At 41.1% G+C, this 17239-nt stretch overlaps 1 protein-coding gene across 1 annotated transcript in view; it reads right to left on the bottom strand.

Moving 5' to 3' along the window:
* RTN1 (reticulon 1) overlaps nucleotides 1-17239 on the bottom strand; it is a 167829-nt gene that overhangs the window by 55542 nt on the left and 95048 nt on the right. The window contains exon 3 of the mRNA XM_011386279.2: nucleotides 14601-15344. Within this exon, the coding sequence (XP_011384581.1) occupies nucleotides 14601-15344 (744 nt within the window). The remainder of the gene's footprint in view (nucleotides 1-14600; nucleotides 15345-17239) is intronic.

Below are 17239 nucleotides of genomic sequence, written 5' to 3'. Positions count from 1 at the left end.
AGACACATATAGGTCCTCTAACCATGTGCTGAATTACAGAACTTTCAACCTGAGGAAAGTCCAAGGTTCATTCAGTTCCACAGCAATTATAAAAACTGTCTGGCAGCTTTCAAGGAACAGATTTGTTTTTCATCTGTATAATGTTTCTGGTTAATGTTGAAAGATAACTAATTAGCTATCAATAAGACTAGCCTGTCTTTAATAAGAGCCTCAAGGCACAGGGTTGGAAGGCGCATTTGTTGTCCTTGTAGCAACCATAACACAATAGACATGTCCATTGCAGTATTTTAGTTCTATCGTCTGTCTTTGACCATCCTATTTAAAATAGCTCCCCTTAGCCTGCTTTATTTTTCTCATTCACAGCACTTGCTTCTAAGTGATACTGTAATATGTGTATTTACTTGTATAGTGTTAGTCATCCCCACTAACTGAACCCCATGGGAGCAGAACATCTGCTTTGTTCTCTACCCTCCTTCTCTGTCAGTGTGCCTAGGAAGGAGCCTGGCACGTAATAGGTTTCCATAACTTTTTATTTATTGATGTTGCTTAATTTACAAATGTTCACTCACCAAAAGTCAAGCTCACTTGAGATAAAGTAGAGAAGTCTAGGAATGTGTTATATGCTTGAGAATTATCACACACACATGTGCACATTCCACTAAGCTGAAACAGAAGTCTCCAGGAAATGAACAAACACCTAGAGCCAAGGAAACATATTCATCTGATAAAAGCCTCATCCACTAATCAGTAGAAAGAAACAGGGCCAATCAGTGTAAAAGATTTGGAAAGAGATTTGCTGTGTTCTACTGAGACTGAAAAAAAAGAGGGGAGAATTGCTGCATATAAGCCAGATGGGGTAGAATGCCATGAAACTTACAGCAGATGGCACTAAAATATTCAACTAGCATTTCCTTATGCTCCAAGCTGAGCTCTGCGTTAACACCGATAAGGAGAGTCAGTCTATTTAAAAACATGCAGATAAAAAACAAATTCTGTATTGTTAAATCCTTCTGCTAAAAACAACTCCAAGCATTAGCTTCTAATGTGCCTTCACACAAGCAATATGTTAATATTGTTCAGGCAAGGTTATGTCTAACAAAACCAGCCAGAATAGGAGGCAGAAAAGCCCACAGTATCATGAATCTGTTCAAAAACAAGCTCAGTGTGGTAAAGCCGTGAAAATCTGCTTCTCTGATCTCCATAGCAACGGCAGCGGCCCTCAGACATACGCTTTAAAAGCCAGATTTGTTTTTCTCTTTTTCAAGTACCTTTGCATGATATTTTTAAATAATGTTGAAATACAACTAACACCGAATAAGGTGTAAACACTACTTGTTCCAATTGCTTCAGTATTAGACAAGGTGGCTTGTCATTCTTAACCCACAGTAGTTAAGCCACTGTTACAAGGCAGCACCTGGCTCTCTGGGAATGGGCCCCCAAAATACTATCGACTGAAAGTCAGGCTTAATAATATTTATAGGCTGGCATGAGCTACGTAGTTGGAGGAGAAGATACTCTTAAGGTTTATAAACCATGCAAAGTAATAGGCATATTATCCATCTGCTTTGCAAACATTAAGGCTCCCATCTAAAAAGAAGCCATATAAGACGGACTTTCTCACTGAATCTAAGGTATAGACACTACTAAGTTTGTCACACCAAGAAGTCAGGGAAAGAATTAAAATTAGAATCACATAAACAGGTGTGCGATGAAAAATTCTTTCAACTATTCTGAATTTTTTAAGATGTTCATAATAAAATATTGAAGAAAAGGGAAATACATCTGATCATCATATACTATGAAAACCAAGGGAACTTTCCACTGTTCCATGTTCTTATTATAGTCAATATAGTGGAAAAAGTAGACGTTGAGAGATATTTGTTCACTGGCTAATTAAAAGTGACCAACTGAAAAAAAATGGAGGATTCTTTAGGGAATTTTAATATGAACTGGGCATTAGATGATGTTAAAGTATTTGTTTTATTAGAGGTAATAATGGTCTTGTGGTTATGTAAGAAAATGCTTTTATTTTTAGAGATATTGAAGCCTTTAAGGAGTGAAATGTCCTGCTGGTTGTGACTTAATTTAAAAATGTTCCATGTCCGTGAGTAGATAAAATGAATGTGAAAAATGGTAATGATTGTTAAATTTTGTTGATATATATTTGGAAGTTCATTTTACTATTCTTTCTAATCTGTGTATGCAACTTTTCATAATAATCTATCTTAAATATCTTGAAATTAAAAAAAAAGAACCATGAGTACTCATTTTCAAATCATAGATAAGAGTTAAGTACTTAAGGGTCATCTCTAACCTTGTCTTCTTAAAAGGATGATTAAAATACAAACTATTTTATGCGTAACAATTCCTTGTCAGTGCTTGTGAAATACCTTACATGGAATTTTGGAGTGAGTTGATGCATAATTATTTTCAAAAGCATGAAAATGGTGGACAAAGAAGATGAAGCAAAATGCACAAAACAAGCAAGATGTTATAAGAAACATCCTTGGATAGAGATAGAAATTCTGCATAAATCCTGCCCCCAGCCTGGGGTCAGTCTGCCTGCCTTATAGGGGACTGGGAAGACAAGAGACTGCCCTAAATTGAGAGCACACCAAAGTTTACTTCCCACTTAGGAGAACTGAAAGCATATAACAAAATGGAAGAGTTTTTTGAGAGAAATGACAGTTATTTGAAGCATTTTACGTAAGCGACAAATCCTCAAGGATTTGTCTATCTTCTCTAAAGGGTCAATTCCATGTTTATCACTGTTGAGAGTATGTAGCTAAACCTTACTCCCAAATATTACTTCGAATATTCCTAAACAATCTGATTGTCCATAAGAATAAATCATAGGGATGAACCACCTTCTTTGTGGGTAGAGTTATACTTAGGGAAATGGGGAAGCGGAGCCTGCTACGTTCCAAGCTTGCCATGAATTCGGTCCCTTTTAAAGGAAAGTAGCCCTAAGAGTTCTTTCTGCTAAAGCTGCTACCACCCTAGTCATTCTTCCATGTTGAGAGAAATCCATCCTGCTAGCCCGATAGACCACAGTCGGGTCTTGAGCTAAATGTGGATGAGGGGGAATAATGTCTCTGAGGTAGGCTGCGACAGGCGAACACTGGATGGTGATGAAGCAGTTCGCTCATATCTTGTCCATCCTGGGCAACAGGAATGCTGAGTGCACAGAAGGGCAAGCTGTTGATGGAGTTTAGGTGCAAGGCCGGGCTGCCATGGCTGTACTCCATAGGACTGCCATACAACCACCCTTGGAAGGCCAGGGGGCTGATTCACCCAAGAGAGCCCATCCCTGCTGGCCCACATTCTCTTGTCCTTGGTAACCCCCATTACTGACTATAACCTGGATGCATAGCCGTATCTAATACAAAAAACATGCTCCAATCATAAAATATCATAATAACTGCTGCCACTTATGATGTGTCAGGTCTTCTACTAAATTAAACTCCTTAAAAATGTTAGTCAATGTATTCAATGCAAATCTCATTACAATGCGAGGGAGTAGAAATTATTGGCCACATTTTACAGATGAGGCTTGGGAATTTTTAGGCCACCAAGTGGTGGACTAGGGTTCAAACCCAAATCTGTCTTATTTCAGAGCTCATGCCTTAATCACTATGTAATATTGCCTGTCTCTATACCAGCCTTAATAACAAGCCTCGTTTTTAATTGGGTTCTGCTGTACTCAAAATAACAAGCAGCAACCACTGAAGAATGTTTTCCTATTTTCCTATTTTGTAGGGGTTATAAAGTTTCAATAGACTGGTTCTGTACAAATTCCATAGGCTCAGCAAAGAAAGGCTGAACACAGGCCTACAGTGACATCATCTGCTTTGTCAACTCAAATCTAATATTGGCTATGTCAGCTGAACCTCAGAAAGCATCCTTCTCTGCTGACTGCACTTGCCCTTTCCTGAGCTGACTGTTCCAGGAGTGCATAGCCAAGAGGTAGAAGCTCTTCATGTGTTAACAGTAAAGGATCCACACACAATGCTTTTTTCTTAATTGGCCTATTATTCTTTAACCTTTCATTGGATTCAATAACATTTAAATGAGCTCTTGGAAAAGAATACGCAAGCTATAAAATACACTAAATTATAATAAAATCCCATAATATACTTTGGTGGCTTCACCTATGTATCTGGAGTCACTATTATTTATTCATCAAATGTTTGTTAAGTCTCTACTACTCACTAGGCACCATTGTAGGTGCTGGAGCTACAGCAGTGAAAGAGTGTGTGATCTTAAAGAACTTAAAGTCTACATGGTAAAGACAAGCAATAAACAAATAAATGCACATATAAATATATTGAGTGATGGTAAGTGCTACGAAGATTGCAAACAAGAGATCATTGTGCAAGAGGTCTGTGATACGTACTTGACGCTCATTAAATTTCCAGTGTGCTCCACACATCAGGGGAGAGTCATGTTACTAATTCTGGCCAATGGACCATTCTCTTGTCCTTGGTAACCCCCATTACTGACTATAACCTGGATGCATAGCCGTATGCATCCAGGAGGGGACTTTGAAGAGCTAGTGTGCCCCTCTACTCCGGGCTCTCTCTTCCCCTGGTGTGACAACCTGGGAAGCCATATGTTGATATTCAGTGGCACAGGAGGAAAGGAGCTTGGATCTCTTTGTAACTGGGTAAAGGAGAACCCCTACCAACTAGCATCAGATTTACTGTGAGCTAGAAATAAACATTCGCGGAGCTTAGCCACTGAGCTTTTGGGGATTGTTACTGCAGTACGGCCTGACTAACAGAGGAGACACAAGTAATGAGACTGAAGCTAACAGGAGCCTATGCACCACAGATGGGGTGAACTCAGCGCCTGTAAATCCTGTATGGACATTTTAAATCATGTGGGGATACTAAAAAATGCTCATCTACGGATGTTACATCCAAAGATTATACTCTGGTATATTTAGGTTGAGGCCTAAGCATATATATTTTGGGAAAAAAAAATTCAACAGAAGATGATAAATTGGGTCATCTGGCTGTAGGAAACCTCCCCAGAGGACACCTGTCCACAACGTGCTTGAGAAAGAGCTTATTAGTGAGATCAAGTTAACATCCTTATAAGAAAGCAGCCAAACCGTGACACATGAAGAAAACCTGTAAACTTATTAATTGAATTTTTATGAAAGACTATGTTGCATTAAAAATTCTTGCATTAAATGAGTAACTGCACTAGATTCTTCCAAAGTCCTAACTCATTGAATAATTATTATTAACATAGAATTTTAAATAGTAATAAAATGAGACAGTAATTACTTAATCTAAATTATCTCAATTAAGCCTCACAAGAATTCTGCGATGCAGGTACTATTCTCTCCTTTGAACAGATGACAAAACTGAAGTGCTGACAGGTTAACTTGCCCAAAACCACACAGGCGGTAACACTGATGGACCCAGGATCCAAACCCAGCTGGCCCATGATGCTTTGTCCCAGTGAAGAGGAGGATTTGCCATCAAAAAACACAGAGTGTAGAAAAGGGGAGTTGAGGCAAAGGGCTGATGGAGGGTAAAAGACCTCACTCAGGCATGGACTCAGGGCAGCCTCTCTGATTCTGGGTGAGAATCCCGGTCCTCAGAGAACAGAACAGTTCACAGGCTGCCAGAGTGCGACGGGCATTCCCAATGAAACGATCTGCTCTTCTTGCTCCAGTTCTCTGCTCACCAGGCAACTAGGAGGTGATCTCCACACCAGGATGGAGTTACCCTGGTATGTCTCCAGTGTAAATGTATAAATTGGCATTCTGGTTTATACCAGATTCTGATGTCTGTGTTTCAGAACACATACCACTGAGAATGGAGTCTTGGGTTACTACTCTCTAAGGCAGTACACGAGCCTTGCCCTAAGGTGACTCATTCCTTCAGAACTTCAGAGACTTTTGGAGATCTGTTTAGGAGGAATCACATACTAGTTCATTAACACATAAAAAATAATGGGCTTATCAAATCAAACCTGTATAGTTTATTCTATGAAATGGAGAGCATGAGGACCTCAAGGATACAGGAAACAAGGAATGTATGTTTTGAAAGGGAAACTGGGAAAGCTCAGGAGTGGTGGGCTCCAAGGTGGGGCTCGTGAATAGCTGAGGAACAGCATTGAGGCTGGGGATACATGAGTGGTGAGAAGCAAAGGTACTGGGCCTATTTTCCAGTTTTGCCTGGGGCTAGCCCTAGACAGAGAATTCTCCAGTTCTCCAAGTGGTCTGTCTCAGAGAAACTTCTTGTGCTTCTGGTCTGTTGGACCTGAAGCTACTTCTCACTTTGCACAACTCCAGGGAGCACCAGTTACTCACCTTGTGATTATTAACCCATTTCCAGTTTAGAAAAAAAAAGTACGGCTCTCTACCAGCGTTAATTTTACATAAACGTGCTCTTTGAAGCTGAAGCAAATCTGACTGGTTTTCAATGTGAAAATAAAATATAAAAAACTTCTTGGAGTTATTTCTAAATAGAACTTGTCTCTAATCCTAATGTAACAGAAATATATCCATGAATCAGATTCATCAGACGAATCTTCGGCTAACAACTGTTCGAGAACAATGTTAACATCACATGTAGGAATGTTACGTTTTCTAGGATTTGACATTTTCAGTGATTGAGAATTACTGTATTTTGTAAATGGAAATACCACTACTAAAAACGGAATGCTATAAATAGAACGATGCCATTTGTTTACAAAGACTATTAGAGCAATGTAAAAATAATAAAAGCAAGATATTTCGTGGCAAACTTTGGGGGTTAGGTTAGGGCTGTAATCTGCGAGTTATCTCAGGGTAAATGCTGCCATCACAAGTGCCATTGGTGAATATTCTTGGGGCAAATGGGAAACGGGCTAAAGATCTGTTCAGTTTTTATGAAAATATTTCGAGAAGTAGCAATAAAATTTCTGAGAACAGAGAAAGACAAATGTCATATGATTTCATTTATATGTGGATTCTAAAGAACAAAGTAAATGAACAAACAAAACAGAAATAAACTCATAGATATACAGAACACTTTGATGGTTGCCAGATGGGAGGGAGGTTGGTGGATGGGTAAAAAAGGGGAAGGGAGTTAAGAAATACAAATTGGTAGTTACAAAATCGTTTTGGGATTACAAAGTATAGCATAAGGAATATAGTCGATAATACTCTAATAACCATGTATTGTGTCAGATGGGTACTAGATTTATCGGGGTGATCAGTTCGTAAATTATATAAATGTCTAATTGCTACGTTGTGCACCTGAAACTAATATAATATTGTTTGTCGACCGTAATTGAAAAATAAAAAAAATGACTTTAAAAAATGTCTTGAGGACAGGATTATCTTTTTCTAATTTGCTCAGAATTACCCTACCAGTTATTCTAGCAGTAGGGCCAATTAGCATCAGCAAAGGAGAGTACAAAGGAGAAAGGTATAGAGATGGAGAAACAAGATATAAAATTATGCAACTACGGGGCATATGTTCCAAGGTACATTCTAACTTCTTTCTCAACCTACGTTACATCACAGGTTATCATATTAATGAGGATGAGGCTGGCTACAGTAACAAATAACCCCCAAATTTCAAAGGCTTAATATGGGAGAAATTTATCTTGGACTAGCTTCACAGGTCAATGCGAGTGTTCATTAGCTAGCAGCTTTACTCAGGGTAGTCATTTAAGGACTTAGGTTCCTACCCCTTTGTCATCCCCTAGGTCTAGAGCCTAGAAGGAGGAAAAGGCACAATTCTATCTTCACCCAGATGTGACCCACATCACTTCCATCCGCATTCCATTGATAAGAATTATGCTCCTAGCTTCACCTCCATGCAAGGAGGGCTAGGAAATGCAGTCCTGGATTCAGCGGCCACTTCCCGGCAATCACTCTGTACTGTAGAATAGGAACTATCAGTTTGGTGGAGAGTAACTCATCTTTACCTGTTACCAAATGGGCATCATATATATTACAAGGGCAAACATTACATATAGTGGAGAGATAAAACACAGTTCAATAGAATGATCTTATGTCTCATTCTAGAGGCAAATCAGTCCAGATTTGACAGATGAACAAATAGTAAGGCTGAAATCCAAAAGGTGTCTCCTTTACCAAGGACTTTGCCCTCAGTCTCTAGGGTTTGACTCAGAGATTTCTCCATCAACAAGGCCTCTTGCATTTTTTAGCCACACTAAAGGGGAAAATGTGGTCTCCAAGGGAACCAGAATGTATAAACCACGAGAGGCCTTTTAAAAAGGCCTAAAAATGTGAACCCTAACAAAGGGAAGAGAAAAAAATAAAAGGGAAAAATTGACAATGAGGCCAATTTTCTTATATCAAAATTATATTGAATCGAGTTATTTATGATTTTGTTTCCAACATTTGAGAAAACTATAACTCTATGTAAAATCGATTCAACCATCAGTTGGCTAACCTAAAATTTTTTTGAATTATATTCTTTCCAGGTGATTAGATTGAATTTCCAGCTTATTGACCATGTTAACATTTGAACTAGCTGTGTATATTGTGTACAATTATAAAACTATTTATATACTTTGGATATTAAATATATATTTAAGATATTAAATCTCAAATCTCCAAATTCTAAGGCAATGGAGTAAAGCACTTAGGTGTGCTTATAAATAAATCAACTACCTGGAAATAAATTTAGCTAGAAAAGGACACTGGATGAGAGTCAGGAGATATTATTTCAAACACTGGTTTTTCTTTCCTCGTAATACCACCTAGAACAACTGATTACCTCAATCTTTGACCCCAGTTTAAAATGTGGGTGGTGATCCAAAAACTCTAGTTAGTACAAAACTATGGTTCATAAATGCGACATAGCATTATATCTTATGTTTGAGTACAGGCTTAAAATTAATGGGCTAGCTTAAAATTAATTCTGGTAAAAACTAAGTTACCCATTTAGGAATATTTTTGGAACTCCTATCCTTGTGCTTTTTCCAAAGAAAATATGAATGGTGATTCAAATGATTGATGACCACATAAATGACCCAGCCATGTGGACATTGTAAAATCATTCAAAGACACATTTTTTTACATCATAACCCAGGAGACCTATAAATTTTAAATCGTGGTGGTTTGAGAGGAGGTTAAAAAGCAGAGAGGTTGGATATCTTCATCACAACCACTGGATGGCAACAGATGTTAACAGTGAGTGTAGATAATCAATAAGAAAAGCTACTGTTCTGCTTTAATTGATTTCCTCCCAAGATTTAGATGCAGAATCCAACAAATCTCCTGGAGTCGGTAGGAAGAAGTAAACAATAATGAGTTTGGAAGTAAAAGAATTAGTTTTGGAAGACATATTCTGCTTTTATAAGTGCTTTGTGTGTAGATAAATCCCACAAGATTTCAGTGCTCATTGTAAGAAAATGAGGTGCTTGCCAGAAGGGACGAGTTAAGCCAGAACACTATATTTACCAGAATACACAGCTTTGCACTGAATAATGTATTTGTGGTAGTGAAAATTTTGATCCTGTGTAATAAGATCAAGCTTCTACTCCCCATTTGTGACTGAAAGCATACAGCTGAATCCCACCTTCAAGCCTTCTCCTCTCCCATGAATTTTCCAAGCTATGGAGGACCCCTCTGACTTGAGATGTCCCCAATTACTGGGAACACAAGAGGCTAGTTATCTATATTCCCTCCATGGTCTTTTGGGGTCTTTGTTCTAGAGCTTCACAAGGTGGAGAGATCTAAGGAGCATCCTCCAGAGTGAGCTAGTGAGGCCAGGGCACACTCACATTATCTCCCCTCCACTTCTCTCATGAAGAGGTGGAAGTCTCAGAGTTAATAGTATAAATTTCATTCTAAACTCTACACATGAACCATTTTAACTAATATCTAAGCCCACGCACACACAAAAAAACAACTTTCAGCATTCTGGCACAGGCCCTGGAAAAAGTTGAACACTAGAGAAAAAACCTGTCAAAGATTACTGTAAGGGCTTTGAAAAATCAGCCTCAACATAGTCCCTAGAATACTAATTCTCAAATTCTGGTGTGCCTAGGATTGACTGGGGAGCTACTCGATGAAGCAGATTCCTGAGCCTCTCCCTGAGAGATCCTGGGGTGAACCTAGGAACTCGTATTTTAACAAATGGCTTCTGATGTAGATGGTCCACCAACCACACTGTCTAGAAAACCCAAACAGTTCCACAGAGCCCCTAATCCATTCTTCTTACCAATTTCTACAAAGAGAGAGAAAAATCTTAGATCAATATTTACCCGGAAGAAGAGGACCACTCACTCAAGCCTAGATCATTTAATACTCAGAAGGACCATTACAGAGGCAGTTTTGGCTGAGGAAGCATTGAGTAATTGGAGATAAAGACCATGGTCAGCTGCAGTGGTGAGGCAAAGTGACTAGGCCAGTGGTATGCTTGTTCCCATCTCAGAATGCAATCTGAGTGTCTTCCCTACAACTACCTTTTCTCTGACGTGAACCTCTGCTCTCTGGCAGGCTGCTGTCTTTTCTTTGCCTATTAGTATAATTCTGATTCATATTTTGAACTGTACTTTAGACTTTCTGGAGCTTTTGTGAGTTCCTGACCCTAGCTAAACTTGCGTCTAACTCTATTTAAATAACCAACTTGCTTGTCCACAATCCCTGCCTACCTCACTACATGTCTTTTTTAACCTCCACAGGTACCATATTTGACCTTCATTCCACCTCCAGTCTCAGCCACCCAAATATCACTGTCACCTAAACATACTGATGACTAATACCCTCAGATGTTTAGTCACGGAAATATATTAAATATAGAGCTCAAACTGTGAGAGCATATTTCAGTGCCATCATAACCCAAATGGATAATTTTCCAATAGCAGATACAAAAAAAATGGGTTCAACAACTATTTTTTTCACTGAAATATTTTGGCATCTATTTATTATCAATTTGGTGATAAAAACTGAAATATAATTTGAGAGGTATTGGGGATAAAGTCACCTCCACAACCAACCCAATGCTACTGTAAGTCCTATTAAGTCAATTCACAAAACATATCTCAAATGTACTCATTTCTCTCCATCTCCATCTACCACCCTGGGGTTATTTCAGAATTAGGAACAGGATGGTGGAGTAGGGTAACTTTAATTTTTTTATTCTGTACCATTTTTTAGTTTAAATTTATTATTAGGAACATAAATTTCTTATTTACTTTCTCACTAATGTTTTAAGGACTGGTCCTTAAAACAGTATAACATTAAATTACCAGAGAGGATAAGAAAGATGAGACTCAAACGAGGCCATTTTGGGGGCAAGAAAGTTGTCGTTTGTGACCTTCATCAGAATGGTTTCAGGCGGCAACGTGAAAGCTGACTGCCATAGTCTAAAACAGTGGTATCCAACCTTTTTGGCACCAGGGACCAGTGCTTCTATGAGTATCTAATGCCTGATGATCTGAGGTGAAGCTGAGGTGGTGATGCTAGCGCTGGGGAGCGGCTGCAAATACAGATGGGGCTTCGCTCGCTTGTCACCTCCTTCTGTGTAGCCAGGTTCCTAACAGGCCACAGACTGGTACTGGTCCACAGCCTGGGGGCTGGGGAGTCCTGGCCTACAACACTGCTTCTCAAGCTTTAACCTGCATATAGGAATTACTAGGAGATCAGGTTAAAATGCAGATCCTGATTCAGTAGGTCTGGGTGGAGCCTGAGATTTCTAACAGGCTCCCACATAATACACACACGGCTGATCCAAACACCAGACTTTGAATTGCAAGGTAATCAGCATGAAGAGAATGAAAATAAGTGGGAAGAGATCACTATTTCCCAAAAAGTGTTCCCCAGAAGATGAACCCTGAGGCATGCTCTAATAAAAAGATTCCACAAAGAAGGTTTGGTAAATACGCCCATCCTGACAGTAATATATTGGGTATTAGTGTTTTACTGAGGCTTTTTTTGTTGGATTGTCACTCAGATGTTCATAACAGTGAGGGCCAAATTTTCAGCAATGAAAATTTATCCCTGCTGTCAGAGTCTGATGTCCATAACAGGCCATCTGGAAGGTATGGGGGAGAAGAATTACTGGGTAGCAGGGGCTCAGGGGTGCACAGAGGAGGGAAACTGGAGTATGAAGAACAGCATTTTGTCTCCAGTACAACAGCAGCAGAGGTCTCTGAAAAGTGAGAACGTTCCCCAAATAAACCTTGTTAGGGCATGTGCACCAGTAAAGCCTGACACTACTTGACAGTACCTGCTATAATGCCATCAGATATCTGTCGAGCTTTATTCTAAAGATTTCTGGACCTTTCTGAAACTTAGCCCAGCATCAGCAGTATGGCTCTGGAGCCAGTGGGATAAGCATACTTGTGAAAACCTGAACTTGAATGCATTTATACTGCTAGTGGCTTCATTGGGCAAGAGCAGGAAACCACAGAAGCTGACTTGACCTCGCTACTGAAGAGTCCAGCTTGACAGGAGCATAATGCTACTGTCCACTGACAAGTGATTAAGAACTGCCTGGGGGAGGCTGGGCAGCACTGATCCTCTCACCCGCTGAGATGGAGCAGGTGAGACCAGAAGGAACCTCAGAGTTCAGATAACATGCTGGCGGCAGTGCTGAGTCATCCGCCCAGTACCTCCAGTGTTTGGCTGCCCTAGAATGGCTGTTAGATGCTTTCCATAGGTAATGTAGCTGAGCAGTAAGTTTCAGCGGGAAACTGGATTTCAAAGGATCCCTCAGAGGAGAACAGAGGTTATTCATCCTGGCATGCCTTAATCGTTTGAAAAGACTGCCACTCTCTCCTCTCTGACATCTAAACTTGGCAGCAGAGGGTCCAAGCCATATGGAGCAACTTGTGCGGAGATTAGAATGACACTAGAATTGGTCATGAAAGATGCTCTGAAGCCTTTGCATTCACAGCTGCAGTTTTCTATCACCTTAGCTCTTCATCGGACGTCTGGTCACTCAGTCAATCCCAGCTGTTGTATTCATCTCTCAAATTTACTAGGGAGGAAAACGAGTCAATTCCATTTTCTCTTTATTAGCCTTCAATTTTTTTACTTTTGCGAATATATTTGAAAAGCTCTGTGCACGTGGTGACTATTCCAAGGACACTAGTCAGGGAATAAAATGGAAACACGTGCCTCAGGATGGCAGGGGGCCACAGGCTGTTTGTGCTAATGCTGTTTTGTGAGACTCCCTGCAAGGTGCAGGGTCCTTTCTCAAAAAAGAGTGATGGCAAAAGAATCCAAATTAGTTTTAATAATCATCCAACAAATACACATTTCCTCTGTTAAATCTGTCATCAAATATCCTCCCTATTGGATATACTAAATACACTTTAAACTCACAGGGAAGTTATTTGGGAAATCAGGAATCAATTATACCAGCCCCCACATAATGCCATGTGTCTAAGCTACTAGCAACCATGCAGCACAGTTATCTTTTTATTACATTCCTCTAGGATCCCCCATTCCAACGTGTTAATTTTAAAGAATTTAAGAGCTAGCTCTTCTCATCTATAATGAGAAAGATGTTACCCTCTATTTTTATATAAAACACTTTAATTGCTACTAACATCATTGAAGTTAGCACATACACAGGAAGGAGAGTGTACTCTCAAAATCATTTATCCCCAAAAGGCAAAATACTTCTAAAGAAACAAAAAGCAGAGGAGATGGGTGGGAGGGAAGCTTGAAAAAAGTTGTGATCAGGGTTTGTTTTTAAATTCTACCTGGGTGTTCTCCACCCTGGAGCTGGGGAGAGGTTCTCAACCTTTACTCAATGTAGCCCATTAACCAGACTGCACAGGGCCTAATTTATTCACCTGACTCTTTAATTCCTCTCCTGGATTCCATAATACAATCCAACGTGGTAGATGATTTTGAAAGAAGAATACCTCTATACATACAACATCTAGAAGATAAAATAATGACTTCCATTTTTCTTGCATTTGAAGACTTCAGATTTCTCACAGAAAATAAAATGGCCACATTAAAATCGTTCTAAGTTATAAGTAATTAATTTGTCACCTTAGGTCTTGCTTAGGGACAGGAGAGACTCGGGAAACCACTAGTCCCTGTCTTTCTGACTATCTGGGACACAAAAACTTTGTCAAGGTCTAAATTCCTCGTTCCTTGGGTAAGAGAAATTATGGCAGCAGAGATCCATCCACTTGGCCCCTATTAAGCAAGTTTGGCTGGCAGAATGGATGTGCCTAATGGTAGGTTCCAGTACCTGGAGAGACTGTAGCTACTCCACATCACAGATGGGGTGGAAAATTGGAAATAAGCTTGGAATATGCCTAGAGAGGAAACCCAGCCCTGGAATGAAAGGAAGGACACATTTGCCCCATTCAGGAGATTGTGGAAGATTCACAGCACCGTTCATTATTGGAGATACTCAGGTCCAGCCAGTCCTAAGCCATTGCTTTGAGCACATGGTTCTGCCACCAAAGTCTCTGCTGCAAATCTGAATTGTCTCCTCTCCTCCCATCCCCCTAGACTTGTTCTCTGGTGACCATCTAGGACATGACTACAGGGCTGAGCCTGAACCGCACTTGTGCTGAACACATCCGAACATCCTGGGAAAGAACACTAAACAGACAATCTGCTTCTATCAGGAAAGCTGTCACTTTACCTTTTTGCTTATTGAGAAACGGCAGAGGGGGCGCGACGCCAGGACTTTGTGGTCCAGGGACCTTTGTGGCCGTGGAGCTTTCGCTGGAACTCTCTGCAGGTTTCTGCAGCCCTGCGGGCTCCTCGGGTGCCGCGGCTCCATCTCCAGAGGGCAGCTCAGGACCAGTTTGCGGGGGAGGCGAGGGGAACTTGAGGAAGGGGCCCTGCTCGGCCAGGCCCCGCCTGCTAGGTGCGCGCTCCTCAGCCCTGGCGCCAGGCTCCTCCCGGATGGCGTCCAGGGCGCCTGGCTTCATCGAGGGTGAGTCCTGCTCCCGCTTGGGGCTCTCCTCCGAGGCCGAGGACGCATCGCACGATTCGATGATGAGCTCGCTGTCCAGCTCAGCCTCGCGCTCCTCCCTCAGGATGCTGTACTGGATGGACGGTGAGGCTGGCGAGGGCGGTGGGCCGCCCACGTGGCCGAAGGTCACATAGCCAGAGGTAAGCGCATCCTCAGTAGCCAGTGGGTCCTCGGACACGAGCTCAATCTCCGAGTCCCCTGACTCCGCGCTGCTGGCCTCGTGGTCCAGGGGACTGGGGATGGTCGGCAGCCCGGACCTGGCCTTCACCTCGGGCCTGTCGGCCACCTGGCCGGCTGGCCGTGGGCTCTCGGCTGTTTCATATGATAATCCCTTTGCTTCTTTAATGGCAGTGATCAGCTCATCCTCCGAGATGCTGCATTTCCCCTGGGATTCTGCAGCAGATGGTTCTGTCGTTCCACAGAGCAAAGAAGAGTTGGAGAGGCACACACACCCGGACAGGCAGATGGGCAGAAAGAAGAAATAAAACAAAGTTCCATTAGGGGAGATGTTTTCTCCTTGCTTGAGAAACACATATCTCATTAGCACAAAAATAGTCTATTTCCAGGGCTATGCTGGGAAGACAGGCCACCTGAAATAAAAGGCTAATTACTGTTATGGCCCAATTAATCAGTGTTTTACTTACCTATCTATCTTACTCTAGCTATTTAAAAAAATGACCCAGCAATTTCTTAGCAACAGCATCACCTCAGTTGGTTTTCCTGTTTCAACATGAAAAAGATTCTAGAAGTCATTGTTTTAATTCATGACTTACTTTCCCAGGAGAGTTTTCTAATTTCACAGATTTCATCAGATAACCTGATGGATATAACTCTCTAATGTAGCCCACCAATATCAACAAATCATCCATTATTCCATGTGCATTGCTGTGTGTGTTCCTTCCTTTAATAAGACAAAAAAGGAAAGCTACTTTGGATCCTTATATACTCGCTTTCTGAGCTTTACATTTCCCATAAGAAACAATAATCGTACTCTTTTTTTAGTGAAAACTGTAACTAAGTGGAGCCATATAAGAGTTTTTGTTCACTCTACCAAGCCTGCTGTGCAGATGACCATGGGGCACAGTCCCGCAGAGCTTCTAATGTGCGGCCCACAGCTATTCTTTTCCCTCTCTGCACCTCCTCCTGAGCAGAACTAAACCGGAGCGTGCCCCCCTCCCCCACCCCACCGCCCCCTGGGTGCATGCCTTCCTTCTGCCTCATGTTAATCAGATGGTCCAAAAACCTTACTGGCAATCTTACTATTATTTCTGTCTCTTAGATGAGACTACCTGGGATTACCATGACAACAGTTTTCAGGAGCTTGGTTTTCCCTTGCCTTATTTCAGAATATCCTAGACAGTGATCTCTGGCCCTTTTGTTAGCGAGAACTACTCCGGAATGGTTGTTAAGGGGTACAGCGTTTCTCTTGGGGATAATGAAAGTGCTCTAAAATTTACTGTGGTGATTGACAGATACACAATTCTGTGAATATAGTAAGAGCTATTAAAATGTACACTTTCAATGGGTGAATTGTATGGTATGTGGATTATATCTCAATAAAGTTGTCTGAAAAAGAAAACAGAGAGAGGGAAGGAGGCTTTTTCCCTGAATTAGCACTTGTAGGAGAACTGCCCTTCCTGTATGAGACCGTAGTATGAGCGAGAAGAAACTTTAATTCTATTAAGCCACTGAGAACTGGAGATTTGTCTGAATCTGAATGAATGTGCCCTTTCAATCTGGATTCTGCTCTGCTTGCCTAAGTTCACTGATAACTCCCAGATCACTTTTGAGTTCTGACTCATTAACAGGATACTGCAATTGTTGAGGGGAAGAGTTATGACGACCTAATGAATCGTGGTGGTCATAGGGATGAAAAAGAGAGGATATTCGAGAGACACTGAAGAGAGAAAAACCATAGGTTTGGGGTCTGATTCATGTGGTGAGTGAGGGAAAAAATAGGGTGTTGGAGGTCACTCAGAAATGGGTAGCTTGCGTGAATAAAACGAACACGTATTCCATATCCAGAAACATGGAAGTCAGAACAGTGAGCTGTTTTGATGGTACAGGTGAAGGAAAGTATTATCTTGGAGATCTCCCTTTCTGTGACTCACACTCTTTCAGTTTCTCATGCCAGAAGCCTCTGTCTGATTATTTAAACTGACCAAACTCCTGCTTCTTCAACATTCCTAGGAGACTACAGAGCAGGCAGGCAGGCAGGACCATGGGCTCAGAGAGCTACAAGTGGCTTTGCAGGGCAGCCCAGCCTGTGAGCAAGCCAGCCTGGTGATACCAGGAGACCGCCT

The sequence above is a fragment of the Pteropus vampyrus genome, unplaced genomic scaffold, assembly GCF_000151845.1.
Source record: "Pteropus vampyrus isolate Shadow unplaced genomic scaffold, Pvam_2.0 Scaffold15, whole genome shotgun sequence".
In the NCBI taxonomy this organism is placed as follows: domain Eukaryota; kingdom Metazoa; phylum Chordata; class Mammalia; order Chiroptera; family Pteropodidae; genus Pteropus; species Pteropus vampyrus.
The sequence above is the reverse complement of the archived record's forward strand: the minus strand, read 5'-3'. Positions and strand labels throughout refer to the sequence as shown.